General features: G+C 47.1%; 2 protein-coding genes across 8 annotated transcripts in view; one reads left to right on the top strand and one right to left on the bottom strand.

Annotated features, from left to right (window-relative positions):
- Positions 1-27,718, top strand: part of RALGPS2 (Ral GEF with PH domain and SH3 binding motif 2) — a 983,056-nt gene that overhangs the window by 70,123 nt on the left and 885,215 nt on the right. The window lies entirely within an intron of this gene.
- On the bottom strand, positions 9,017-11,162 carry ETV4 (ETS variant transcription factor 4). The gene has a single exon (XM_085601622.1). The coding sequence runs from the start codon at positions 10,496-10,498 to the stop codon at positions 9,518-9,520; it is 981 nt and encodes a 326-aa protein (XP_085457748.1). The 5' UTR covers positions 10,499-11,162; the 3' UTR covers positions 9,017-9,517.

The following is a 27,718-nucleotide window of genomic DNA, read 5'->3' on the forward strand; positions in this document are numbered from 1 at the left end:
GACGGTCCCTCGACCTAAAAATAAAACCTTCCTCCTTCAAGTTGCTTGTCCCCCTCCTTGCGCCCCCCAACACGTTTTTTTTTTTGTTGTTTTTTTTTACATGTTGTACAGCAGTGCGGACTGCTGTGCAACATGTAATAAAACATTTTCAAAGGCAATAAATCTTGCATAGGCGAAACATATTGGCTTTGCCAATGTTTGCTCTTTTTCAGACGGTATGCCATGAGAAAGCATGTGTTATTTCACTCTTCTTGTGTGATTCCTCCCCCTCAAATACCCATTCTCTGCACTCTGTTTTGCTACCCACCCATCTCAAATAGTTCATAAAAGCTTAACAGCGGGGCGTGGCTTCTAGCGTCAAGATGGCGGTCGCACTCTAAGAGTGCTCCAGACCCCTCTGTCATCCGCTCTCATCCTTGGGCTCCTCCAGCACCAACAATCTCCGCAAATCACCCAATGCACAGGGCTGAAAACAGTAACAGTAGCAGTGAGCTTGAGCCGGAGGAGTGCACGGAGTCAAGAGAATGCAACCCGTAATGCGGACCCGCGGCAGTAACCAGCCAGCGGCAAGATGGCCGCGGCGTAGCCTGGGTCCGCAGGACTATGGGCTGTGGATCATGCGGTGTGGTGGTGCCTGGTCTGGGACTGGTGGGGCCTACCGCCGGAGGGGTGCTATTCATCGCAAATGCTGTAGCCTACCTCTGTGAAGTGGCACCTCACGGACCGGCTTCTCGGCTCGACAAGATGATGGGTGGTGGTTGAGGGATTGAAGGCCCAGCCGGAGGTAATGAGCAAGACTAACGAAGCACTGAGCCGAGGCCACTTGGTGGCTGCACCTCCCAATGCCGTGTCGGTGGCTCCCCAGCTTCCCCTTCCCTCCCCCTGGATGAGGTGGCGACTATGGCCGGATAGGAACTGCTGAGCCAGTGTACCGAACATCCCCCCCCCCCCCTCCCCCTCCCACCCAGCAGTAGTACAGACTCTATGGGGCGGCCTGACTACCTCTGCTGTGACCGGATCAGGACTCGCAGAGTGGAAGCCTGGTCCCGGCAGTCCCCAGAGCCCCGAAGACTAATGATCACCGCACACGAGGGCCCCAGAGACTGAGCGGGCCACCTCTCCTGACCTGATTGGGGGCCTGCTGAGGGCGCACTACGGCACGTCAACTGGGCCGAAAGACGGCGGACCTCCTGCACACCCACCCAACACAAGGTACAGCCCGGGGACCAGCTGCATAGACTGCTCCTGTGAGGTGGGGACTCCTTTACCTCCCTCTCCTGCTGAGCCCGGGCCTGTCCTGAGAGGTTGAAGGCTTGGACCGGGGCATCTGCCTGGCACCCTCTGACTCAGGACCATCTTCCATGTATAACCCCCCCCCCCCCCCCCCACCCCCCTCTCACCCCCGGCACTAAAAGCAACAGACCTTTCCTGCAGGTCAACTGGGGAGTCGGAGAGATGAGGCTGACTGGCGACCGTCCCCCCCAACCACCTCTACAGCTGTGCTGGCCCGAGGTGGAGGGACCCGATCAGAAACTAGGCGGAGGACCACCATTAATTGCATTTGAGTCTGGAGACCCATACACCAGGACCCTGTGATCCCCACGAGCGGAATGCCATGCCTTCTGGGTCCTCCAATCTAGAGTTATTGGCTCGACGTAGCAATCGGCCCTATATGACACACCGTAGACCCTGGACCCTTTAATAGAGACTTTGAACCAACATAATGCAGGTGGCCCTGATGCACCTCTGGGGCCTGAAGGCGCAACACAGAAGCATTCATGCTGGACTGAAAGAGGGATGGCCCGCTGGGCACTGAAGTAACCAAATCGAGTGGGGTTGACCCGTACTCTACTGGTTGATTAGAACGAGACCCGCTCATTGCCCGCCCTGCGGATTGGTGATGTGGCTGAAGGAGCAAACCACCCCGCCCCCAGCGAACCTGGAGGGGTCTGCTCGCCCCCATTGTGGTGGATCATCTCTGGCCGGACTGGTTCCGCAACCGCTGTCCTAACTGGGCGGTATGACCTCCTGTAAGTCGCAGGGCCCGGTGTCTGGGATTGGTCTGAGGTGCACCTGGAGCTTAGCTACAGAGTTACTGTACATTTGTAGCGATACCGCGCCCCCCCCCCCACCAACCCCCCCCGCCCAAGCGCCATCCACTATGGGGAAAGACAAAGGAGGCAAAACCACCCCCAACACAAACCTGAATGGACCAATACACTACGATTGGGACCGGAACTACCAAGGCCGTCCAGTGCAGGGCCCCCCTCTCTGAAGGAGATCTCGCTGCAATCCTTCACGCCATACAGTCCTCACAAGACCCTATTGAAAACAAAGTAGGGGAAGTGCGAGTCAGCGTAGTTCTTTAAAGACAGGACCTCCGCAATGCCATGACCCGCATAACTGAAGCTGAATTCCGCCTATCTACAGAGGAAGATGATGTGCACCAATTCAAGAAACAGGTCAAGCAACTTCAATCCCACATGAAAGAATTGCACAGACAAGCGAAAGTCGCGGAGAACCGCTAACAACGCAACAACCTCAGTCTAGTGAGCATCCCGAAGGGGCAGAACCGGGGCAAGTTGCAAACTTCGTTGAGACCTGGATCAGATCTTGGATGCCTGTAGACAGCCTATTTGCATGGTTTGTTGTGGAGCAGGCTCACCGGACTCTTGCAGCCAAGCCACCACCGGGTCCTCCACACCGGCCGATAATCGCCAGGATGCTTACCTTAAAAGACAGGGACTCTATCCTACAGGCAGCCCGCTCCCAAGCAACCTTTTCCTACGAGGGACACAGTCATGGTCTTCCTAGACTACACCAGAGAAGTCCAGGAACTGCGGAGGTCCTATGCAGAGGTCAAGCAGAAGTTGCGAGCCTTCAATACAGGCTGTTGTTCCTGGCTCGTCTCAGGGTGGTCATCCAGAATAAATCTCATTTCTTCGAAACCCCAGAAGCGGTGTGGACCTGGGTGACTGAGGAATGTCCTCTCTGCCCCAGTACGGTGACCTCTCCTCCTGCGTCCTGATCCAGAGCCATGGCGCCCAAAGGCTCTAGACCCCAGCGGCAGCGCACCCGTTCTCGCAGAGGTCGTAACTCCCGCAGAGAAACATCTGTTTCGCCTAGTGATGCCACTCGAAGCTCCAACAAATCACCCGAGCCTCCTAACACCATGAATTAACCACGGGATCTGTTCACCGGGGAGGCACTGTCTGGTGGGTGGCCCAGCTCACCCCCGGTTATAGGGTTCGAGGACACTGACCTTTTCACAGAGCCCGACAATCTAACTGAGGCCAGACTGGGAAACTTGTTGCTTCAATCAAATTTAGACTATAGCCAGTAAATGCCACCCTTGAACTTTAAGCAGTTCTGGTGTTCTCAACAAGACCCTGCCATGGAGACTACTGTATCCTGCCATATGGAGGGGTCCATCAAGCAGCTCGCACACTAAGCTTTGCAGTTTAGTCTTGTTGCAACTTGCTGTTATTAGGGCAACAGATGCTTCTTTTGCAGAAGTATAGGGTGTGAGGGTTGGTTTGGGAGGGGGTTGGGACCGTTGTTCCCAGTTTTGTCTTAGGTTTGTTACCCAGCTGGCTATGCTAGATACATGTGCACACTGCCCTCCGTGTAAAGGCCTCGGCCTAGGCATAGCTCCAGCGCTTGGGCAACCTGGCCCGCCAGGTCCGGCACGCCGCTGAAACCCCATGACATCACGCGCATGCTATGACTCCATCTTATTTTTGGGGGTAACCCCTGTGAATCCTTTCCTGGACTGTCAAGAGGCTCCTAGACAAAGTGAAACGTACAGCAGTACGGAAGTATTCCCAACGGTTTGCCTCTGACGTCCTCCTGCTCCAAGAGACGCATCTTATGGGAAATGATTGCCCCTTCCTCGCACAACATGGGTCCAACAGAGTCTGGCACTCTGGGTTTGGACGGGGATCTTGAGGGGTCGCGATCCACCTGCACCGCACCCTACCTTTCACCCCTGCCAGTGTATCCAGGGACCCGCAGGGATGCTTCTTGGCTCTGGCCGGGACTCTGGAAGGGGCAGCCATCAACATAATGTTGCTTTATGTGCCTCCAGCGACCCTTACACCAACCCCGAACACTACCGTAGACTTTGTCTCCTCCCTTCCACTGGGTCGGAAAGTAATCTGGGCGACTTTAATGCAGTTATGCAGCCATCTATAGATGCCACTGGCATTCCATCCCCACACAGGACACAGCATGGTAAGCGGGTGACAGAATGGGCAGCAAAGCTAGGTGTATGTGACGTCTGGAGGACATGAAACCCCAGAACGCATCAATACACTCACACCTCGGCAGTGTATTATACCCACATGTGCATTGATTTGTTATTCATGCCAGCCCCCGATTGCATGAGGTAACTGACATCCATATCCTCCCCCATGGCATATCAGACCACTCTCACCTCCAGGTGAGGGGGCCCCACTGGTGCCCTGCGCCCCCTCTGAAGGCTTAACGCCTGGTTACTCCAGGACGACAAGTTCCAACAGACAATTGGGCAGGAACTCAAAAAATACTTTCGAACTACCCAGAGCACGGTTCCCTCGGCGGGCATACTATAGGAGGCTGGCAAGGCCACAGTCTGGGGTTTTGCCACAGGACAACTTTAAATCAAGCATTTGACACAGGAGAGCTGGCTCTCTTCTAGAGGCCCAGGCTACTCGCCTGGAACAGACCTTAACCGAGACTGAAGGAGGGGGTGGGAGCAGACATCTTGAGCTGTTGAGAGAAGAAATAAAACACCTATCGCTCGAATCGGCAAAAGTGGCATGCGTTTATGGCTGGGGGGTAAAAATGGTAAGCTACTCCTCTGGTTGGCCTCGCAGTGGAGTAGCGAGTTGCATAGTTCCGGATATTCTTGACCAGCAAGGTTGCGCCCACCGCACGGCTACCTCCATTGCCCAAGCCTTTGCTGAATACTACTCCCGGCTCTCCTTCACCGGTCCTGGGTGTTGGCCCCCACGTTGATGCAACTAGACTTTGCCCTACTTCCCCGACTGACAGTCAGAAACTGTCCAGTTAGATCTGCCGATTACGAAGGAAGCAATTTGGGAGGCTACTTCCTTGGTCGCAACTGGGAAGACACCCGGGCCAGAAGGGTTCTCATTGAAATATCATGCGGCATACCAAGATACTTTGCTATCCCACCTCCACGCTCGGTATAACGAAGTGGTGGAAAGGGGAGCCGTCCTGACAGAAACGGGCATGGCAAAAGTTGTTGTCATACCTAAAACACAGTCCCCATCGGGCTCCTGTTCAGACTACCGCCCGATTTCCGTAATTAACACTGAAGTAAAAATCTATGTGATGATCCTTTCCACACGCCTTAAGTCAGTCCTCAACATCCTCATCCACCCAGATCAATGTGGCTTCATGCCGCTCCGCAGTACGAGGCACTGCTTAAGGCCCCTCCACTTGGCACTGGCCCACCGCCAACTTTTCACTTCCTATCTAGCCCTACTTTTGATCGACTTCGAAAAAGCCTTTGACACCGTTGACTGGAGATATCTAAGGGAGACGCTAAAAGCGGTAGGCATGGGGCACCACTTCCGTTGCCTAGTGCATGTGGTATACTCCAACCCCACTGCAAGCGTGCTCATCAATGGAGCCCTCTCAGAAGTCTTTCCTATCTGAAGAGGGACGAGACAGGGATGTCCCCTGTCTCCCCTCCTCTTCGCCCTAGTGATAGAACCACTAGCCCGTCATTTCCGAGCAGACTCGTAGATCCAGGGATGGCACTGGCGGGGCGCCCACGAGGATGGCATCACATTATACACGGGTGATGATCTTCTTTCCCTTGCAAACCCGGCCTGCTCAAGCCCCAGATGCCTCTAAATCCTCCGCTCCTTTTGAGGTGTCAACACTGGTGCCTCTCCACACGTCAAGAGAATGCATAGATGTGTTCCCTTTAAATACCTGGGCATGTGGATCGCGCTGCTACCGGAACTCACATGGACATTTAACATCAGTCCGTTAGTCAGGAAAATAAAAGATGACCTTTGCAAGTGGCAATACATTACACTTAACCCCATGGGGAGAATCTCCTTATTCAAGATTATGATTGTCCCCTGGTTCCTGTATAGAATTCAGAATATCCCCACTCCACCGCTCTCATGGATGGTTCAGGTAACTATACAGCATGGCCATGGAATTCCTTTGGGGTAGCTAGAGACTTCGTATGGCCCTCACCCATTGTCAAAAGGTCCTGTATGACGGAGGCATGGGCATGACCAACTTCTTCTTATACTGTTTAGCAGCTCGCCTCCTAGTGGTACATGACTGGTTCACTTGCGGTTGGTCTGACCCAGCCTACCGGGTGGAACTTGAGAGCCTTTGCGTCTCCTGGATCCAAGCGATGCACTATGGAGCCCATATCCCCTGCACACTTACTGCTGTGACTCGAGCGGTCTTGATTGCCTGGCCTTCAGTGTTGCAATGGGAGCTAAAATTTACACTTCTGACACCCCTGTGGCATGGCACCTGGCTTAGCAAAGTGGGAGCACTAGGGGGATTTTGGAAGTGGGGCCCGATTGAGATATCACAACTTAGAGACGTGTGGAGGGGCAACCTCCTATGCTCCTTCCAAGACCTATAGAACTTATACTCATTTGCACTCCTCCCAATTCTATAAACTCTATAAATACTTGCAAATCCGACATACTCTCACCCCTTATGCACCTAAAGGCACCACATTCCCAGAATTCTGTCCCCCGGAAGCCAAAATCCTGATGGGCAATCTTGGGAAGAGAGGAGTATCTAAGATTTACCGCTCCCTGGTTAACAACTCTCCATCCTACCTGACTAGCATGACTAAAATGGAGTTGTCCCTTTCCTAGAGGAACATAAATCTATTACCTGGGCTACTACAGAGAGCCAAATGGCTTGAGAGTCCTTTGGAAAGCCAATTAGGCCTTGGCAAGAGTTTTCCTTTAAACTTCTTTATTCTTTTTAAATTCTGTTCATAGTTTCCTGAGTGAAAAGATAAGAATTTTAAAGATAAGAATTTTAATTTTAAAACAGTTGATGGACAGAATGCAGAACAATGTCATACATTCACCCCAGTACAGAGATCTGGGCCTAAATCCATAGTTTTTTTGCTCACCATGCCGTTCCAGTTTGAACCTAGCCATATGTAAATCAGTCTTGATCCTGTGCCTCATGGGAACAGTCTAGCCCGAACTGCCAAGCCAGGTCCTCCCTGGACTGGAAACTAGCATCCTGGGACCGGTTTCGGGGTTTCACCCCTCTTCAGCCAGGATAGCTTGATTCCAGTGGCATGGAGAGCAAGGGACCCATCTGGGCATACCCTTCCCACTCGGGGTGACAAATAAAAAAACAACAGTTTATGGACAGAATGCAGAACAATGTCATACATTCACCCCAGTACAGAGATCTGGGCCTGAATCCATCGTTTTTTGCTCACCATGCCGTTCCAGTTTGAACCTAGCCATATGTAAATCAGTCTTGACCCTGTGCCTCATGGGAACAGTCCAGCCCGAACTGCCAAGCCAGGTCCTCCCTGGACTGGAAACCAGCATAACCCAGATCTTTTGACCGGGGTAGAATGTTTGCATTCCGTCCATCATTTGTTTGCTGTAACACTTTTCGCCCTAAGTGGGATGGGTATGCCCAGACGTGGGTCCCTTGCTCACTGTGCCACTGGATTCAAGCCAGCCTGGCTGAAGAAGGGTGATATACCCTGAAACCGGTCCCAGGATGCTTGTTTCCGGTCCAAGGAGGACCTGGCCTGGCAGTTCGGTCTGGACTGTTCCCATGGGCCTCAGGGTCAAGACTGATTTGCATATGGCTGGGTTCAAACTGGGGTGGCGTAGTGGGCAAAAGAACAATGGATTTAACCCAGATCTTTTGACTGGGGGAGAATGTTTAACATTGTCAGCATTCCGTCCATCATTTTTTTGCTGTAAGATAAGAATTTGAAACATAAACCATGCCATTTATAAATATAAAAAATATTGAGTTCAATGTACAGCTTTGAGAGACAAGATGTTTGCTTATCCTTCACTATTTTGCCTTTTTCTTTTTGGCACAATATTTTACAAAGAAAGATAGGCAATCAAGTAGCATGATGCTCCCTTTTGTAAAGGTGAGAAATATTGTTTTTCCAATATATCTTGTCCTCTGAGGGACTTAATAGGTTCCTTCTGTGTTACTCAAAATCCCTTAAGCGATCATAATCCTCTTATGATGGAAATCAAAGTGAATGCCTTTGCAAAGGAAATCTCACTGCCTTTGATTTCTAATACATATTTAGTTTCTACTAGTCAGGGTAGACGCCTGAGATGGGATGTTATTACCCCGGCCAACTTCATCGAGAACTTATATAATAATAATAATGAGAATTTTAGTTTGTTTGTCGTCTGTGGCGCTACCAACGGAAGTTCTCAGTGCCTTCGATAGGATAACTAAACAAGTAGTGGGCAATCTCACCACTCATGGAAGACCAAGGCCCAAGAAATGTAAAAGTTGGTTTGACCATGCTTGTTCTAGTGCTCACTCTGACTTATGTTGGCACTGAAAGAAAGAGACAAAGATTTAAATAAGATTGCAGAGGCAAGAAGGTCGTACAAAAAAGCAATTAAGGATGGGAAAACCCAGTTAAGAAATATGGCATATGATGAACTGTCAGACGCTAGTGTTTTGACAAATAGTACCCAGTTCTGGAAGGTGATTAATAGCCCACTTTTCAATGAGCTGGAGAACACTAATAAGGATTGTCTCATCCCACCAGAGAGATGGGTGGCCCATTTTAGTGGTCTTTATGCGGAAATTTATGATCCTGATCCAGTGAACTATGCGGATTGTAATTTAGCCTCAAAAATTATTTTTAAGCAAGAAGAAGTCCTGAAGGCCATTAAGACAATGGCAAAAGGCAAAGCCCCAGGTCCGGATGGTGTTCCTGCGGACCTTTATAGGGCTGACCCAGGGTTCTGGGCTAAACTTTCTTTTTTTTTTTGTTTTTTCCCTTTTCAAAAGATTTAATTTGACAATTGCATTTGGCAGTCTCCCGCTTTATTGCACCATTCGCTTGGCAGTATCCATCCGAGAAACTGCTTTCCCCACAATTTACTTTTCTCCTTACGCTACAGCTCATTAGCATGCAGCGAACCGGATACGCGAGTCAGGGACGAACACACCATTTTGTGCTGCAGATATGTCTACAGCATGCAGCGGTAGCTGGAAGTCCAGAGATTTGCACGTCTCAGTTTATGAAGGTTGGCGTTGCCGACATCTCCCGGTTAACAAGGTGACTAGCTGTTCTCCATGTCAAGCTCTGGCTGGTAACCCAACAGCACCAGTGGAACAGCTGAAGCTCTAGACGCTTTCTTCTGTTTATCTAGTCAGAGGCAGCTATTCCTCAAGTCTATGACAACACCAGGCTCTGTCAGGGCAAAGAAAAGCTCCTCTATTCTTATGATTGCTAACAAAACGAATCCATATATACAAGGATTATGCTGCATACAAGGAACTAATAGTTGTAGCCTTTGCTGTAGTTCTGCGTGGGGAGGCTGCCGGCTTCCTGGATGTATGGCACAGTTTCGTCCAGGTGAGACAACGGCACGGTGTCCTCCTCGCTGATCTGGCGGTCAAACTCAGACTTCAGAGCTGGCCGCTGATTGTCCGGGAAGGCCAGTGAGAAGAGGGCCTCAGGCTCACACACAAACTTGTAAACATAACGCTCTCCAGCAACCTTTTGCATAATGCCCTTTTCGTAGTAGTAGCGAAGAGATCGGCTCAGCTTGTCGTAGTTCATGGCAGGCCGGTTTTTCTGCATGCCCCAAAGCCTGGCTACCTCTTCTGGCTCGATCAGCTTGAACTCCATACCGCGACCTGTCCATGCTATAAAGTTTGAGTTGGTCGGGTCGTCCAGTAGTGCCACCAGAAACTGCCAGAGTTGGAGAGACCCACGTCGCTGGTAGGGCGGGCCCTCGCGGTATGCCCCCACTTCCTGCTTGATATCCCCCGCTTCAAATTTCTCTGGAACGACACAGGCATCATCTGGAAAAGCCCTCATCTGTTTCTCATAGCCATAGCCATCTGCAGCTGCATGGTTTGGATAGCCCTCCACGTTCATGTACATCGAGGCACACCAAGGCACATCAGAGTCGTATGCATAGTCTGTCTGCTCCTGTTTGATCATCACATTGGCCGGGTATCGCTGGGCACCACGGCCTAGCTGGTTTGCCTGGTCATACATCGGATCATGGTACTCCCGTTTAAAGCCTTGCTGGGAATAAGGCAGGCATGGCTCGGACATCTGTCGCTGGTAAGTGATGGGAGCCTCCCGGCTCATACTCTGACAGGAAGGGAAGGAATGACACATCTCCACAGGCTGCTGGTATCTGGAGCTGTGTTCCATGAGATACCCCCTAGAGGGAATGAGTTGGGAGGATGACTGAGGACTCATTAAGTTTCTGTCTTGTCTGGAGAAGTGTTGAAGAGGAGACATCTGGGTCCCTTGGTTTGGCGACTTAAGTCCAACTTGTCTTGATTGATCATAGGCACTGGCGTAAATGCACTGCTCTCCATTGCGGAACGGGAACGTCTGCTTCTGGCTGCAGGACAGCGCTGGGTCTGAACAAGTGCTGTGCTGCTCCTTTTTAATTTTAACTGGAGGACTGTGGAACGCTAAGTTTTCTTAATGAAAGTCTGGCACAAACTGTTCATCGCGGTCAGGAACTTGAGCATAGTAGGGGGGTCTGAGGTCTCTGTACAGCGGCATTACTGAAGAACCCCATCTTTAACCCTGCATTTTAGGCGTTGCGTGGTCCAAGGAAGGAATAGCTATGACCTCAGCAAAACTTAAACCAGAAAAGAGGTCCCCGAGTTTCATGAGTAATGAGATCCGATCTTCTGTCAACCAAGTCTCCTGGAACTGGCTTAAATCATGAAAGAGATCTTCCGATTCCTGCGGGGGCAGCTCCGTGTCCATGTACTTCTTTTTGGTTGCCATCAGAGGTCTGTCGTGGTTCCCATGTCCGTCGTTTTTGTTTGGGAAGGTGTACGGCACTTGCTGGTCCAGGTATCCTTTCATCCTACGCTCCATTCGTTAACTGTTTGTGGTCGTGAAGAGAACACTTCCTCCTCCCCACAGGGTCTGGATCCCTTTGCAGGCTGGACTGGGCTAAACTTTTAACTGCTGTTTTTAACGCTGCCTCTAAGGCTGGTGCTCCTAAGTCATGGGGCAAAGCTGTTATTGTCCCGTTATTTAAAAAAGGGTTAAGAGAAGATCCGGCTTGTTACCGGCCCATATCTCTTTTGGATTCCGCCATGAAAATAATGGGTAAAGTTGTCCTAGCTCGACTAACAATTTGGTTGGAAGATAAATCTATAATTTCCGACCTACAATACGGGTTTAGACAGGGAAAGGGTACAGTGGGTCAATGCCTTAATTTGCATCTCATTATCCGGAAATACACGGTCGCTAAGCAGGGGGACCTTCATTTAGCATTTATGGATTTGTCCACTGCTTTTGACCTTGTTAACCGTCAAAAATTATGGGCCTTATTATTTGTTTTGGGGCTTGACCCGGTATTGATATCCTTTCTGGCTGTCATTCATGAGGACACTACCGCTGTTGTCCGCTACAGTGAAGACGGGAGTTTATCAGATGCTTGGCAGGTAAAGCGTGGGGTCAGACAAGGTTTTATTCTGCCCCCCCTGCTTTTCTCGCTTTACATTAATAATTTGGGTGAGGTTTTAAGTTCGTTCAGTAAAGATATTCCTAGAGCCGGCTTAAAACTAATTCCCGCGTTACTATATGCTGACGACACTGTCTTACTGGCGAGAACCGCAAGAGGTTTGCAAGCGCTTTTAAATGGATTTAATGATTTTATGGTCTCCTTAGATTTATTAATACATTTTTAAAAATCACATTCCATGTCAATTGGTGCTGGGAGGGCGAAACGGGTTAAATTCTACTGTAATGGGCAGGAACTCACAAAAGTGCAGTCCTTCCCATATTTGGGGATCTTATTTGATGACAGAAGTTCTTGGGTCATGCAACGCGCCCAGAAAAAGAATATTCTTGCTAGAGCCACAGGAGCACTGTTGGGCTTTGCAAAACGTCTGGGGTGTAAACCCCTACCCGCACTCATGAAAATCTATAGAGCTAAGTGTGTACCCATGGCCCTATATGGTAGTGAGGTATGGGGTTATAAGACCTCGCCCGAAATCCAAATACTGGAAAATACCTTTCTTCGCAAATTGTTGTCCCTTCCCCCTTCCGCACCAATTTTTAATATACACGAAGATCTGGGGGCGGGTTATCTTACTGATGAAATTTCTGTGGCGCCGCTACTAGGGTGGCTTAGAGTGTGGGCTCAGCAACCCCCGAATTTAAGCCAACTTATTATCCAAGATTGTTTGTCCCTTGATGAAGCTATGTCTATCCCATGGTTTCGATATATTAAAAGTAACCTGAAGTCACTCGGCTGTTCTGAATTGTGTGATAGTCCATGTGCATTGAGTAAAATGAAAATAAAGGCCTTTAAGAGCCAATTCTTGAGTAAAGCCATGTTACTGAGGGAAGAAGAAGATTTGGGAAAGCCAGCAGTTAGGAGGTTTGTCATGCTAAGTACAGGTAGTGGGATTCAGTCTTACCTGACCTATATAAACAAACCATTCCATCTGTTTTTGTTAATAAGGTTTAAGCATGGCATGCTTCCCTGGCTTTTGGCTTACCCTAAGGGTTTTTTCAAAGAGGGAACCCTGGGGCCTTGCCCCTGTGATAATACTTCTGAACAAAATATGTTGCACATGGTTTTCTTTTGTAAATTTTACTCTTCACATCGTAAAAAATATATTGTGCCCCTTCTTAAGAATCACAACTTTGAACAAGTGAGGCCCGCAATGGTCTATCTGCAAATGCTTGAGACTCCGTTGGTATGTTTTGGGGTAGCTAGCTTCATTACAGGGGCTATTAGGTGCAGAAATAGGGCTCAATCTCATTAGTAATTCTCCCCAGGTCCTAGGAGTATTGTTTTCTAACTGTTGTACATAGAATGTTGAAGTAGAAATGATTTTATGGATTCGTAATTGATTATAATTATTTAAATTGACATACTTTTATTGTGTTTAGTGCCAATGTATTGTATTATATCTTTTGTGAATTTGTTGTATTTACCCGTACCATGAATTATTGTTATGTGCTTTGATGGTTTTAAATTTTAACCGAATAAAGCAAATTTTTGACTTTGACTTTTACTTTGGTTTGCCAGTGTTCGTTTGCTTTGCTGTGTCTGCAGACGCTGTAGCACAACTAAGCGCACACATTGTGTCGATTTAACTTGTGACACTCTGTAAAACCATGTGAAAAGTGTATCCCATCTACAGAGTCTTTTTCATTAAGTGAGAAGTCTGTACTAGGTATGTTTTATTTTATACATGTAGTAGCAGGTTTTTCGCTTCTTATTGTAATTTCCAAAATGCTTTAGACAGAATTATATTTAATTTTAACTAGAAGACTCTCTACTTGCTCTTCTCGCACTAATATCTCAGTCCGCTTCTGCTTCCTGTGCTGCACCTGTTCTTTGTGAGGGACGCTTGTACTGCTTTTCCTGGGCAAGCTGTGGGGGGGGGGGGGGGGGGCATAGGGTCTGTGTGTGTTAGTAATGGAATATGCAGTTTTAACACAGAGCATTTAAGCCACAGGAGCAAAAGATGCGAACTGTCCAGTGTGTGTTGACTGACCTCATTGGCTATGTATAGTATTTGTACACGTTCTTTGTTGTAGGAAGCTTGCACTATGCTGTACCCGTTCTCTGCATCATGAAAGCGTGTATTATCGCTGCTTGTACTCTATTTGTTCTCTGTGATTGGCATTTGCACATTTGCCTCCTGTGATTTTAAATGCTTTGCTTGTTAGTGGAACCTGAACAGGCCCTTTTGTTGGACAACTGCAAACTTTGGGCATTAACAATTTTTTCTTAGTTTTCATGTCTAGCTACAGGCATCTTTGACTTATTGTCTCTAATGTGTTAAGATATATACACAAAATAGCCTTTGGGCCTGCCCCTTGCACTTGATTGGATGGCTTTCTTGTTGATCTAATTTCTCTGCTTTGTATTCCATGGCGATCCTCCTTATTCTGTGTCCTGCTTCAGGAGTATTTGCATTTATTATGTTCTGATTGGATGCCTTTTCATTCTACTGCTTGCATTCAGGGAACTACTACTTTTTCCCTTTTCTTCTAGCATCCGATTCGAGTGCTTGTTCTTGTGTGCTCTTCCTTGTGTGAGGCTTCTCCCTTGCCTCCACATTTGGAGGCATTGAGGTATTTAATTTGTTTTAAAATAATTAAAGCAGTTTTGAATTTTCAGGCGCCAGGTTTTTAAATACATTTAATATAAACATTGTTGTACATATTCTCTTTCCGTCTATTTCATGTGCTGCTTCTCGATTTAAATCCCTGCACCTGTACGCTCCACGCCTATTGGTTTTTCCAATGCCTGTTGAGTTGGTGACTGTTCCCTCTAGTGCATGGGTACTCACAAACTTTCTCTCGGGGGCCAAATTTACAGTGTGGTTTCTGGCTGAGGGCCGCACCGGTGGGGGCGGGGCCAGTGGGTGAGAGGGCGGGGCTAGAGCAAAAAAAAAACTATGACCATGAGGTTGAACACAGGCCACTGCAGCAGACGCCTTCATCTACTGAGCCACCAGACCCGGTATGCACATCTATCTATCTATCTATCTATCTATCTATCTATCTATCTATCTATCTATCTATCTATCTATCTATCTATCTATCTATCTCTCTGTCTCCCGCCCTATCTATCTATCTCTCTGTCTCCCGCCCTATCTATCTATCTATCTATCTATCTATCTATCTATCTCTCTGTCTCCCGCCCTATCTATCTATCTATCTATCTATCTCTCTGTCTCCCGCCCTATCTATCTATCTATCTATCTATCTATCTATCTATCTATCTATCTATCTATCTATCTATCTATCTATCTATCTATCTATCTCCCGCCCTATCTATCTATCTATCTATCTCTCTGTCTCCCGCCCTATCTATCTATCTATCTATCTATCTATCTCTCTGTCTCCCGCCCTATCTATCTATCTCTCTGTCTCCCGCTCTATCTATCTATCTCTCTGTCTCCCGCCCTATCTATCTATCTCTCTGTCTCCCGCCCTATCTATCTATCTCTCTGTCTCCCGCCCTATCTATCTATCTATCTCTCTGTCTCCCGCCCTATCTATCTATCTATCTATCTATCTATCTATCTATCTATCTATCTATCTATCTATCTATCTATCTATCTATCTATCTCTCTGTCTCCCGCCCTATCTATCTATCCATCTATCTATCTATCTCTCTGTCTCCCGCCCTATCTATCTATCTCTCTGTCTCCCGCCCTATCTATCTATCTCTCTGTCTCCCGCCCTATCTATCTATCTCTCTGTCTCCCGCCCTATCTATCTATCACTCTGTCTCCCGCCCTATCTATCTATCTCTCTGTCTCCCGCCCTATCTATCTATCTATCTATCTATCTATCTATCTATCTCTCACTCTGTCTCCCGCCCTCTCTATCTATCTATCTATCTATCTCGCACTCTGTCTCCCGCCCTCTCTATCTATCTATCTATCTATCTCTCACTCTGTCTCCCGCCCTCTCTCCTCCGTTCTCCCTCCCTCTGTCTCCCTCTCTGTCTCCCTGTCTTCCCCCCTCTCCCTGTCTTCCTCCTCTCCTTGTCTTCCTCCTCTCCCTGTCTTCCTCCTCTCCTTGTCTTCCTCCTCTCCCTGTCTTCCTCCTCTCCCTCTCTCTCTCTCCCTCTTCCTCCCTCTGTTGCACTCTGTCTTCCTCCCGCTGTCACCTCACCCCCTGCTCTCACTCCCTGCTGCCCTCCATCACCTCACCCTGCTGTCCTCTGTCACCTCACCCCGCGCTGAGACGGGTTCCAGGGAATGCACACGGCCGCCGCACCCAAGTACTTCACAGGTCTTTTAAAGACCATTCACTTGTTAATGAGACTTTGTTGTATTTCACCTCTTCTTAGCGCCCCTGCATCTCCACTCAATGAGAGGGGAGATGCAGGGGTGCTAAGAAGAGGTGAAATACAACAAAGCCTCATTAACAAGTAAATGGCCTTTAAAAGAATCGCCCGGCCTCACAGCTCCGCGCTGCTGTAACCGGCGGTGTTCGCTGACAAGCACAGGGCACAGGCACTGTCTGCAAGGTCCGCGGGCCGCCAAGGAAGGCTTGCCGGGCCGCCAACGGCCCGCGGGCCGTACTATGAGTACCCGTGCTCTAGTGGATGGGTTTCCTTGAAGCTGATGTCGGGTTTCGCAACCGACCTGGAGATGCAGGCCACTTTACTCTTGCCCTTGCTGTTGGTATTTATAGTTTTAGTATGATTAACACCCCCCTGTGTCTGTCTTGTTTTTTTTCTGTTACTGATTTAACCAATACAGTTCCTGCGAGGCTTTTCTATGCATAGATGACCTTTCTGTAAAGAATTTCTCAATTTGTTCTTACCAGCACTCCTAGAGCTTTGGAAGTACTCTTCTCATGCCCGCGCATTCAGCTGCGTGAAAGAACATTTGAGACCAGTTGTTGTTATTGAGCGCTATACAAATGCCAATTACAATCATTATTGCATAATAGAGCTGGCTCAATCTGGTTCACCAGTCTGCGATGAATAAGGAATTGTGCTTTGTACTGACTTCATTGACAACTGTGCGTCCAATTTGGTTCGCACACCATCTAAAAATGTATTCATGATAGCTTTGTGCATACTGTGTGTTTTGTTGTGTTTTCCGCACATTAACTGAATATGACTTTGTTCTTTCTGCACAAACCCGCATTATTTATTTTCTCCGAACAGTCACTTTTCAACGTTTTTAAGGCACAGCCACGGTAGATTCTAGGTTGTTGTTAAATTTTGTCAAATTTTATGTACAGTTTTAAGCCATTTTCATCGTGTGTGCTATATCCATTATCCCATGTTAATATAGTGCTGAATACAAACTTCAAAAGTACATTTTAAATTTTGTGCGATGGGCTGTTGGTCACAAATTTCCAAAGTTGAAGGGAAAAGCTGTTTAAAAAAAAATATTGTAGAAAGCCCACTGTACAGCAAATAATCTTTAAGCTGTATTTTTTTAATGTGTATAGTGCTACTAATCACTTGTATGAGTATTGTAGGGTCGATGTAGGGAATAACCATCTTTTGTGTGGTGTATCTCCAGGTTTTTGCGCTCTGTTTTTGCTGGCTGTAGAATTCTGTTCACTTTACTCATGCTAACCAGTCATAAAGCACCTGTGCTCACCATTTTTATGATTCAAATCGATTTAACCTTACACCCACCTACATCCACTATCCGGTGAGGATCTCAAAAGCAGTGGAACAGTGGGTAGGCTGGAGTGGGAGGAACAACACTCAAGGTGAGGGAATCTGGGAAAACCAAAAAGAGTGAGTGGAAAACTTGCAGTATGCGTTTCCCCCACCAAGAGGCTTGTCTGGACTGGAGAGATCAAAGGAGGCTCGTCACATTCCAAGATCTTCAGGTAGGTCACAGACCATTCAGACCATAATCCATTGGGGAGAACTATGGGAGGGTGTCGCGCAGTGAGTTTTATTATCCGTAGTTCAGTAGGACAAGTACGCGCTTTTAATTCCCGGGGTTGAAATGTTACACAGCTTCCCCACGTTTAAACAAATGCTCTGTTTTTAGGTCGAGCCTAGCCTAGCGCAGCGCGCATGCGTAGCTCTAGGTAAAACGACCTCTTGGAATCGCTCTGGACTTTTCCCACGCTCGTGTGTGTGTTTTTTTTTTTGTGCTTTTTTTTTTTTTTTTTCTTCTATTGCCTTTTGTGTGCGAAGACAGCACGCAATTGGACAAGGGCGGGTGTATGTCCCACCTTTCCCATGAAATGTATCCGCCCACGGCCTATGTCCGCGCTTACGAGCAGGGGCGCCATCTGTTTTTAATTGGCGCGTTCGCCGCGCTTGTTTCTTCCGCTCTCACTCCAGCCACCATCTGTTTTTAATTAGCGTGTTCGCTTCTCGTCACTCTGGGACAATGTGGTATGGTCGCATTCACTTTCGCGGTCACGTTCGCCCTTGTTTATCGTTTTCTCATGCTTGTGTGTTAGTTGCTTTATCCAGCGTGATGCGATCTAATTCACTCCTCTAAAGTTTAATAGGTTTCACTTCCCCGGTTGCTCTGTGGTTTTTTTTCGCGGCGTGCCGGTGTGTCTGTCTCCAGGCTGCGCCCCAGCGCTCCCTCCAGCCCAGTCTCAGCTTCAGGGGATGTCCTGCAGTTGACTGACGCTTTGCATGCAGCTTGTCTGTCTGCTGGGCTAGTGTCAGCTCGTCTCCTCGGCTCTCCTCGCTGTAGTCTGTGATGTGGCGGTAACTTGTATGGATAGTGCATTGGTGACTGAGTCAGTATTGGAAGGCAGAAAGAGCCGGAGGTCCGAGGTTGGGGATCCCACTGGCCCGTGCACACACGCTCCTGGGCAGTCTGCACTTTCCCTGACAGTGAATACACTTAAGGAGGGGCGCTTGATGACAGATGGCTCTGGCGCGGCCTAGTGATGAGTAACACAAAAGTGACACTTCTGAGTCTATTTTGTGAGGATTGGGCGGGTATCGTGTTATGGAGTGCCGGTGAGTGTTCTAAAAACGCATTTTCTAGAGATCGGTTGAAGGGACCTTGGTTGTCGTAAGTACCATAAACATGAATAGGCGATGATGATATTATTTAGGAGGTTTGCCGAGAAAATTCTGTGTTTGTGCTTTAATTGTTGTAAATAGCACGCCACGCTTAATTTTTATTCCCTCCATAATGTAAATCTCCTGTGTTCCCCTCTATCACCTGGCCCCATTCCTGTAGTGCTCCTCCATGTGCTCCGCTCCACCGCCTACACCCACCCTTCTTCATGTTGCTTTCACGTTAATCCCCACACCCTCCCTCGTGTTACTTCTATGTGAACTCCGCACCCCTTACCAACCACGCCCCCCCCCCAGTTATTCCCCTCCACCATCACCCAACTCTATTCCCCATTGCTTCAGGAACACTGCATTGCTGTTGAAAGCAAATGTTGTAAATAATAAAAGGAAATGTTGGTCTAAAGTAAACGTTTGGCTGCAAGGCATAGTATTATTTAATCCTTTAAAGTAAATTGCAGCTAAATTGTCAATTTTGTTCCCCAAAGGCGAGACCTATTTTTTTCTCTTGTGCTTCCATTGTTTTCTTCATGCCCAGTAGGTTCCACAACTTGTCCTGCAAGGTCATACATTCTGGGATCTTGTCAGTGCCCCACCTAGATGTGATAACCTGTATGGCTTTACAAAGAGCCAGTGTACTTGCTTTCCCTTTGTATAAGTTTAGCCGATAAGTTATGGCATTCGGAAATCGCAGAAGAAAATAGCTGGCAAACTCTGTATGTTTGTGTTGAATATATCATTTATATCTCATCCAAGTATCTTTTGCACTTGGGGCATCTCCAAAATAGATTAGTCAGCATGCCAGAGCTTCCTCAACCACATAGTCTGTTGCTGGTAGAGGAGCTTCCATCTTACCCTCCGCAACGCAGTGTAATACCAATAGTGAGTAAATGTCAGAATATCTTCTTTTCTTGGTGTGCTGAAAGCACAGGTTCGATTCCCGTGGAAAACGTCTGACCATTGTTTTTCAGAGAGGGTATGTTCTAATTCCTCCTCCCAACGGACCTGGGCTGGAGATTGTGATCTGTGGGGCCCGGTTTACAAACTGGTATAGTTTGACAATTTGACAGGCAGGCATTTGTCGTCCAGTTTGGGGACCATTTTTAGGTCTCGCCTGGCGTAGTCTGCGCAGTTTCGCTGGCGAGATTTAATGATTTGGGGTATTTTGTGTAAAGGGCATTAAGCCCCGCCCTTCTTTTCCATTGGCTGGCGTCACTGTTTATGCTAAACGGTGGCCAGCCATTGGAAAAGAGTTGGTAGTGATTTCCTTCGGCTTTTTCTGCCGTCCCACTTGGACGGCCTCTCCTGCTTTCCTTCTGAAGTAAAAGGTTTCTTATCTTTATGGGGCTAAACACATGGCCCCATAAAGATTAGAAACCTTTTAGCAGGCGAGGCCGTCCAAGTGGGACAGCAGAAAAAGAGAAAAGTATACGTCATGGCGAGCGCTTGTTTGCTTTGCCGTTTACGTTTCTCAAGCGTCGTGTTGCATCATGTTTTTTTTTAGTTTGTTCCATATTATGTAACCCAATAATCCTATTGTGTATGTTGAACATGACTTTTTTTCAACCTGAGAAATCACTAATAAACATCGGGTCCGAGAGGAGGGTACAGCGCACTGAGGCGGGCAGTTCAACAACCCTGAGCACGGGACAGAGCGAACTTTACACCACCAGTAGGTGTGAAGTAAAGGAGGCTTCTAGAAGGGGCAAGAACTCCAACAGGTGACATTAGAGGGTCGTTGTTCCCGCGGGAGACCTCAGGAGGGCACCGAACCTGAGAAACACCTGCAGAGGAGCACCGAGGCCTCGGAGGCGTGGGCACCGGGTCTCGGGGGAACGCTGCCAGGCGGGGCATTGGAACCGGCAGCGAGTCAGGAAGGGCACCGACCCGTCGTTGGTCCCTGAAGACCGGGTATCACTGCTTCCTCGTCGTCCATAGGCCATCAGCGGGGGCACCGCGCCCGGAGGCGGCAGGTCTGCCAGGAGGGTGATCGAGTCAGCAACAGTCCCAGGAGGGGCGGCCAGGCCCGGGAATTGGCACCAGCGGACCTGGGGGGTGGATTCTTCCGTCCATGATGTCCGGAGTGCCCGCGGCGCTCCTCCTGCTGGTGCTTACGGTGGGTGTTTTGCACTTTTCATATCACGGTTGGAAACTCTGTGGCGGTTATTTGGAAAGAGTGTGGTTTGAGGACTGCACAGTGTGTTGGGCTGGCGAATGGAAGTTGTGGTGAAGGAATGGAAGTTCAGAAGTTCATTAGACTTAGATGTTTTATTCCGGAGTTCACTCAACAATTAAGATACTACGGTGCTTAATTTGGACCATAATAATTAGCGGGGCCCAAAGTTTGGCTGAGATGCCAGTGATCGCCACTACCCAATGGCGTGGGTGCCAAATACTAGCGCTGTGCAGTGCCGATGACACTTCATGCCTGCCTCTTCCATCCACCACCAGCCACTTTCTGCTCGTTTTTCTCAAAATTGAAGGTTATTGTTCACCCCTACTTGCGCTCTTTATTGCTGTTTTTCTGTATTTCACTTCCTATTTCTTTTCTTCTTTTTTTTTATTTTCTCTCTCTTGGCCTGTGTTTGAGTTGGATGAGGAAAAGTAAGTGCCGGTGTACAGAAATAAGTGCATGGGGACCCCACCTGAATCCATCGGCTCAAATTAAGCACAGCACGAACAGTAGCTGCTCAACATTCTCTAACAGAAAGAATAAAGGAAGGGTGGCAGTAGCAAGAGGAACATCACACAGTTATATCTCACTCATACCAACCGGTACACCAGGGGTAGCAAACACTAAAAAAGGGCAGGGTGAGAGGAGTTTAAAGAACTGTTGTACGATCTTCGTAAACAGACATAAACATACAAGAAGTACAACACACCTGGGAGAAAGAGTCAAACCGCTAATAGAATTATAGCGGTACCATACATTGCCTTACTCTTGTATGAGGCTGAAGCTCTATGTGCATCTTAATAGGAGCCCTCGGGTGGCGACTATTTTCACTTGGTCTTTAGAAAACAGACATCGTGGCAAGAAAGGAATCTAGACAGGGTGGATGGATGTCTTTTCACCTGGGTGTCCGAGGTTCGAGGGCTGGCCGTGCGCATTTTAAGGTGGAGCAGGGCATGCCACTGCTGTTCGATATTGGCTTTGACTACTAAGTGATGTGGGACTGACAAGCATAGGTTAAAACAAAAACCACCAGCTGATGCAATTGTTAACTTTTTTATATTATATTGCAGACGTGTTGTATAAATTAAAACGAAGAAAAAAAGGAAACTCGTTGCAACTTAAATGTGACCGCCATATGCTTATCATCAATATGTTAAAGAAAAACAAATCACTATTGCTTATAATTTGAAGAGCATAGTATGGTTTAGGTGCTTTCTAGGGGTAGGGTTCAGTCCTTAATTTGAGCGGGTGTATTCAGCTGGGGCTCACCCATTGTCATTTTAGGGACCGGCACTTACATTTCATCATAAGATTTTGACCCAGATCAGGAGGGAGAAAAAACACATGCGGGAAAAGGAGGAAGAGAAAAAAAGGAAAAACTGTGACAAAGGGAACAAGCATTGGCATAGCAAATAGGTCTCGCCTTTGGGACCTTATAAGTGTTTAGCCATGCAACAGTTGATGTTGTTGCACCAAGGATATTGTACTGCATAACTAAATACTTATAAGTTCCCAAAGGCGAGACCTATTGGCTATGCCAATGCTTGTTCAATTGGGGGTGGGGGAGGCCTGTTGGCTTGAGGTTTAATTGTGGGGTGCAACACACAGTGCCAGATATGGATATATATTCACCTCTCCTTTTTAGATACCCCATAGTGAGTTTTGATTTGCTCATAAGCCCTGAGTCTATTGTGGTTTTGTGTATCCCCTATGCATTTGCAGATGGCCTCTTCCCAGGCAGAGTAGTCCTTGCCCAATACTGCCGGAGACAAAGAAGGGTTGCTGATTTGGGGGGGCAAGTGGCATGGGCTGAGTAGAAAGAGGCATTTGGAGAAGGAGAAACTTTCTCATACATCATTTGAGGCCCTAATGATTGGAGAGGAGTACACTCTCCAGGGTCGATGTTTCCTAATCAACCAGGGTATTGTCCATAAGGTGATCCCTCCTGGGTTTTGGACCATGCAATGCTTGTCAGAGGTGGGCCCTCTCTACTCTCACCTGTATTGCAGTTGGGCACCTAAGTTATAGTTGAGAAGATAAAGGATACCAAAGCCTCTCTCTACTGCTGGTATGTATCATGTATGCTCTTTTTCTTGCCATACATGGCTTTTTACCTCAAGCCGCCCCCCCCCCCCCTGGATTTCGCAATTTGCAAAACAAATCGTAAAATCTGCACTTTTGTAAAAATGCCGTAATTTTTACTGAAGTGCCCACAAAATATGTTAAAACAAAACTGCCATTCACCTTCTCTTTACTGGCTCTGTGCTGCCACTGAGCCAGTAAAGAGAGGGTGAGCAACAGGCCAGCAGGCAGCAGAGGTGTTAAAGTCTTCTGTTGCCGGGAACAAGCATCCTAGGACCTGTTTCGGGGTAACGCCCCTCCTCAGCCAGGCTAGCTTGAATCCAGTGGCAAAGTGAGCAAGGGACCAATGTCTGGGCATACCCTGCCAACTTGAGGCAAACACAAGGAGGTGATGGCTGGAGCGCTGAAACTTTTCAGACCCTTCCCCCAGTTACAGATCTGTATTGAATCCATCATCTTTCTTTAGCTCACTTCGCTACCCAGTTGCCTGGGTGGCCTTCTCCTACCATCCCTGAAAACGTAGGACTTAAAAACGTTTTGGCTCTGTAGAGTTTTGGAGGACCGGTACAAACCTACCAAGTTGATCCGACCAAGGTGTGCTGCTGATGGGCTGAAGAGTCTGGTATCCTGGGCTCAGATCATTTTAGCGGCTGCAGTCCTAGTTAGTGGCACCTCATAGAAACTGTACCTAGCCTCATTGAGCCCTCTTCGACTACAGCCTGCACCCTCGTCCCACTAATGGATTTGAAGCTCCGAAAAAGTGACTGAGAGCAAAAAATCTTGACCTGGCGAAGGCACCAAAGTATCCTGCTGGCAAGGGACCCTTTGTGGGTATGAAATATACATTTCTCACACACTAACATTTCCTGTCAAGCAACTGTTAACCAGGAACATGTCCATCGGCTCTCCGGTTTCATGGAGCCCAACTCTGCTACAGCTTCCTACCTTGCCCTGCTGAGGATTTTGAAATGCCATTTTTGAGACTAAGTCACAAGGTAAATTCTCTGAGGGGATTGAACGATGATATTCCCTGGCACTATCATTTGCTTATGAGGCACATTGTAGGGGCTACCCAGTGTACTTATAGGAGTTACAACTGTGGAACTGAAATGGGGTTACATCTTTCCCTAGCGTTCACAAGGTTTACCTCATGCAGGGCTGACCAGATTCCATTGTGACATAGAATATACATATATACCTACTAGACATATGTGAACACACTTCAGAAATGAGATCTAAGGGATATATAATGAAATGAGTTATCCACAGGCATATTAGCAGCTTCTAAAATAAATTGTGTTCATACTACATGTGGGGAGATGCACCACACTAATGCCAGGTGTTTTAATCCTTAAGAGTAGCAGTACCTGTAGAATCAAAACATCACTGTCCATTGACATAACTGTTAAGTATTTGATGATCTATTGTCTCAGAATATATACCACAACAAGGCTGACACAAAATAAGCATTAAGATTTGATGCTGGCATTCTTTTAAGCCCCTCTAATCTAGGAGGATAGAACACACATCACATTTTTGAACGGGCAGTCTTTGCAAATTAAACCAACATGGTCGGAAGTACATGCACACATTTCAGTGGGTTAGCACTCTAGTTTCTAGAACAGCAGCATGCACATAGGAGTTCATGCGGCTTAGAAGAGGACCACCTTATTGGCTGCTATATAAGAGGTGTGCCGACATGTTAACACCCTCCTACAGAGGGTGGTGAGCAGCGACCGAGGCGGTGGCGGTCAGATCTGCTTATGCAGATATGCCACACTGAAGTTATAGTGTACCCTGCCTCAAGGCTTTGAAGGCCTGTTAGAGGGGTGACTTACCCATAATGTAGGTGGTGTTGCTTGGACATGGCACACAGGCAGTGTGCCATGTCGACTTTTGTCATTTTTGTCTGCACCAAGGCATGCAGCTGCAATGACAGTCAGCATGGCCCTGGTGAGGGGTCCCTGGGGGACCCTCTTCAGTCCCCATGCCCTAATTACCACGGTATCATTTACTAGGGACATACAGAGGGGGTCTGAAGCTGCCAATCATGGTACAGTTTTAAGGAATGAACACTGTTACTGGGAGCCTGGACAGCAGGAACCCAGTACTCTATAGTCAAAGTTGCATCAAAAGCCATGCAAAAAGAGTGTGGGGGGGGGGGGGGGAGTTACTGCAACAGAAATCCACTTTCACACAGTTATTATCCAAAATCATGCCAAAACAAATTGGTATCACCGGTGTGCAACTCCTAGAATGCATTTTCAGAGCTCTGCTCCAATTCGCACCACCTGATGCCAAAGAATGGTGGGGGGAATTTTCCTTTATCTTTGACCATTTTGAAATTTAAACCAAAGTCATCGTTTTCTATGGCAGATCTGTGGGTCCTCTAATTCATTATTTGTGAAGATTATTACATAGACCTACACACGTTTGTTTTTATTTTAGGCTGTTTTTTCTGCATGTTATGCAGTTTTAATAACCCATATGAATTTGATGCTACTAAATATTTCAATTGCCTGCCTGTTTTTTTTAAAAGCGCCCGATAATGTTCTAGTTGCTTGTATTGAATGTCTAGAAAAAAATGAAATGCCAATAAATCCTGGCTGTGAATGGGCCTGCTCCAAAGGGCCTTTCTGTACCATAAACTGTAGCTCCCTTATTGGGAAGTGAAAAGTTGATCATTGTGCTGGGGTTTTAAGGCTGTGACCTGCATCTGTGTACAACTGGTGCATTACCCACTCAACAATAATTCTCGAATGGGTGGCGCTAAAGAAAAGCCAGGTTGATTAGAGCATTGTTCTGTATGCAGGCATGCCTCTCGTGTGACTGCCCCGCCAGTTTCCAAAAAAGACTGTTCCGGTGAGTCCCCTAATGCTGATGCCTCTCTAAGTTTGGTATAGTGCCGGATACATTGAGGCATGTAAGAGGTCGTGAAATTTCGGCTATGGTGGGTTAAAGTTTCTCACTTTGCCACGGAACTCAAGCTACACCTCAATGATACGGCTAGGTAGGCTGAAACTATTGGGGGGTTGCTTATGTTTCCATCTGGAGGGAACCTGGCCGTGCATTTCAGTCTCTTATGTTGCTATTGTAGCAGGACCAAGACAAGTTTACACCTGGCTGGTCTCTGTTTTGTGTGGCATGGTGGGCATAAAATAATGGAATTGAATGCAACCCACACATTTTCCAGATGCTGTGAATAATCCAAGCATACCTTTGTCACTTAATTGTTGAAGTTTCCCTCCGTAGTGCAGGCTTGCTTCTTGTATTCTCCATTTTATTTGTGTTTGTCTGCATTTATTCAGATTAACTAATTTGGTGTTTCAGGCCATTTATGAGGTTGTTAAACAAGTAAGATAGTTTATTATTTTATCAAAGTTTTTGGGTAGTGATCTCCATTCCTTTTGAGTTGGCTAAGAAAACGGCATTTTCTGTAGGATTCCAAAAAGCTTCTTTGGGGAGGGTGCAGTTAATTTCGATGTGAGGTATAGTTCACAAAATGGATTTCTTCAGTTGCCGGCCTCATCTCGGCTTAAAAGGTAGCCTGGAGAGATTAGTTTTGAAGAGTTTCCTTAAGTGCTGGTGGATGAACTCTGACCTCTGAAACGTCCTTAACTCTGTAATCCGAGTCTGGTTCCCTTAAGTCTTTAGACCTACCTCCATGTTTTTGTCATTTGATGCCTTTGGTGGAGCAGATCAGAAGTGACTGATTAAGATACTCTGGTCTGGGTGACATTGGTTGCCAGTTTCTGCTGTAGGCTGCACCTTTACCCTAGTAGGCTTAGGCATTGATCCATAGGACCTCTGAGTAATTCCTTGATCACCCCTTCCCCCTCATCCCCATCTGGGGAGCCTTTGGAGTTATTCTAGGCACTTTTCATGTGGTCTCTTTTTTTCTAGGTTCAAGTACTTACTTTCTGGGCACTCGATCAATAAAGTGCAGAGAATGCAGTATTCAGTTTCTTTGATAACCCACGTAATGCTGGGTTTGAAGGAAGGAGAGGACTTTCAGAAGCATTCACAGTTACAAGCTAATGCTTTTTACCATTGTAATCATCATTTTTGAGGGGGAGAAGCGTCCATCTGGAGGTCCTAGATTAATCTCAAATTCATTATTTTCAGTGTCCAAATTTGTTGTATGGGGCACAATAAATCGGTTGTTGGAAAAATGTGTTTTCATCAATTATGAAGACTTTAGACATATGAGTGATCCCTTTTTTGTGTAAAATCAAAGGCTTTCATGCATCGGTAAGACATCTTGGTGTTTCCAGCAGACATGACACATTTATGTCACATAAACTTTTTTTTCTCACTTTCTAATGTAACATGCTAGATTGTTGTGTGTGGACCGGTCATATGGTCATCCGAAATGTTGCAATTTGTCACGAGGAGTTTTTCAAGGCTGTAAGAAAGAGGTTCTTAAAATGGGATTAAGAGATGAAGGTGTAAGTAGAAACAAAAGGATACTTATTTTCATGACTTGTACTCCTCATTCGAATATTCAACATTGCATGAACTTCCTCAGTTTTATATTTTGATAATACCTGGATCACACTCCCCACAGGATTATAGTCCATGAACTCCTGCAACAATTGGTGTTCCTATGGCCCGTGTATCCCATCTTGGCCACACCTATACGGGCGGGGTCAATTATCCGTTTTTGTATTCCTGTATATTTTTACAAATCATACAGAGCATTTACTAAATGGTTCTACTGAACCAGTCAAAT

Source organism: Triturus cristatus, chromosome 4_2 (assembly GCF_964204655.1).
Source record: "Triturus cristatus chromosome 4_2, aTriCri1.1, whole genome shotgun sequence".
Taxonomy (NCBI): Eukaryota; Metazoa; Chordata; class Amphibia; order Caudata; family Salamandridae; genus Triturus; species Triturus cristatus.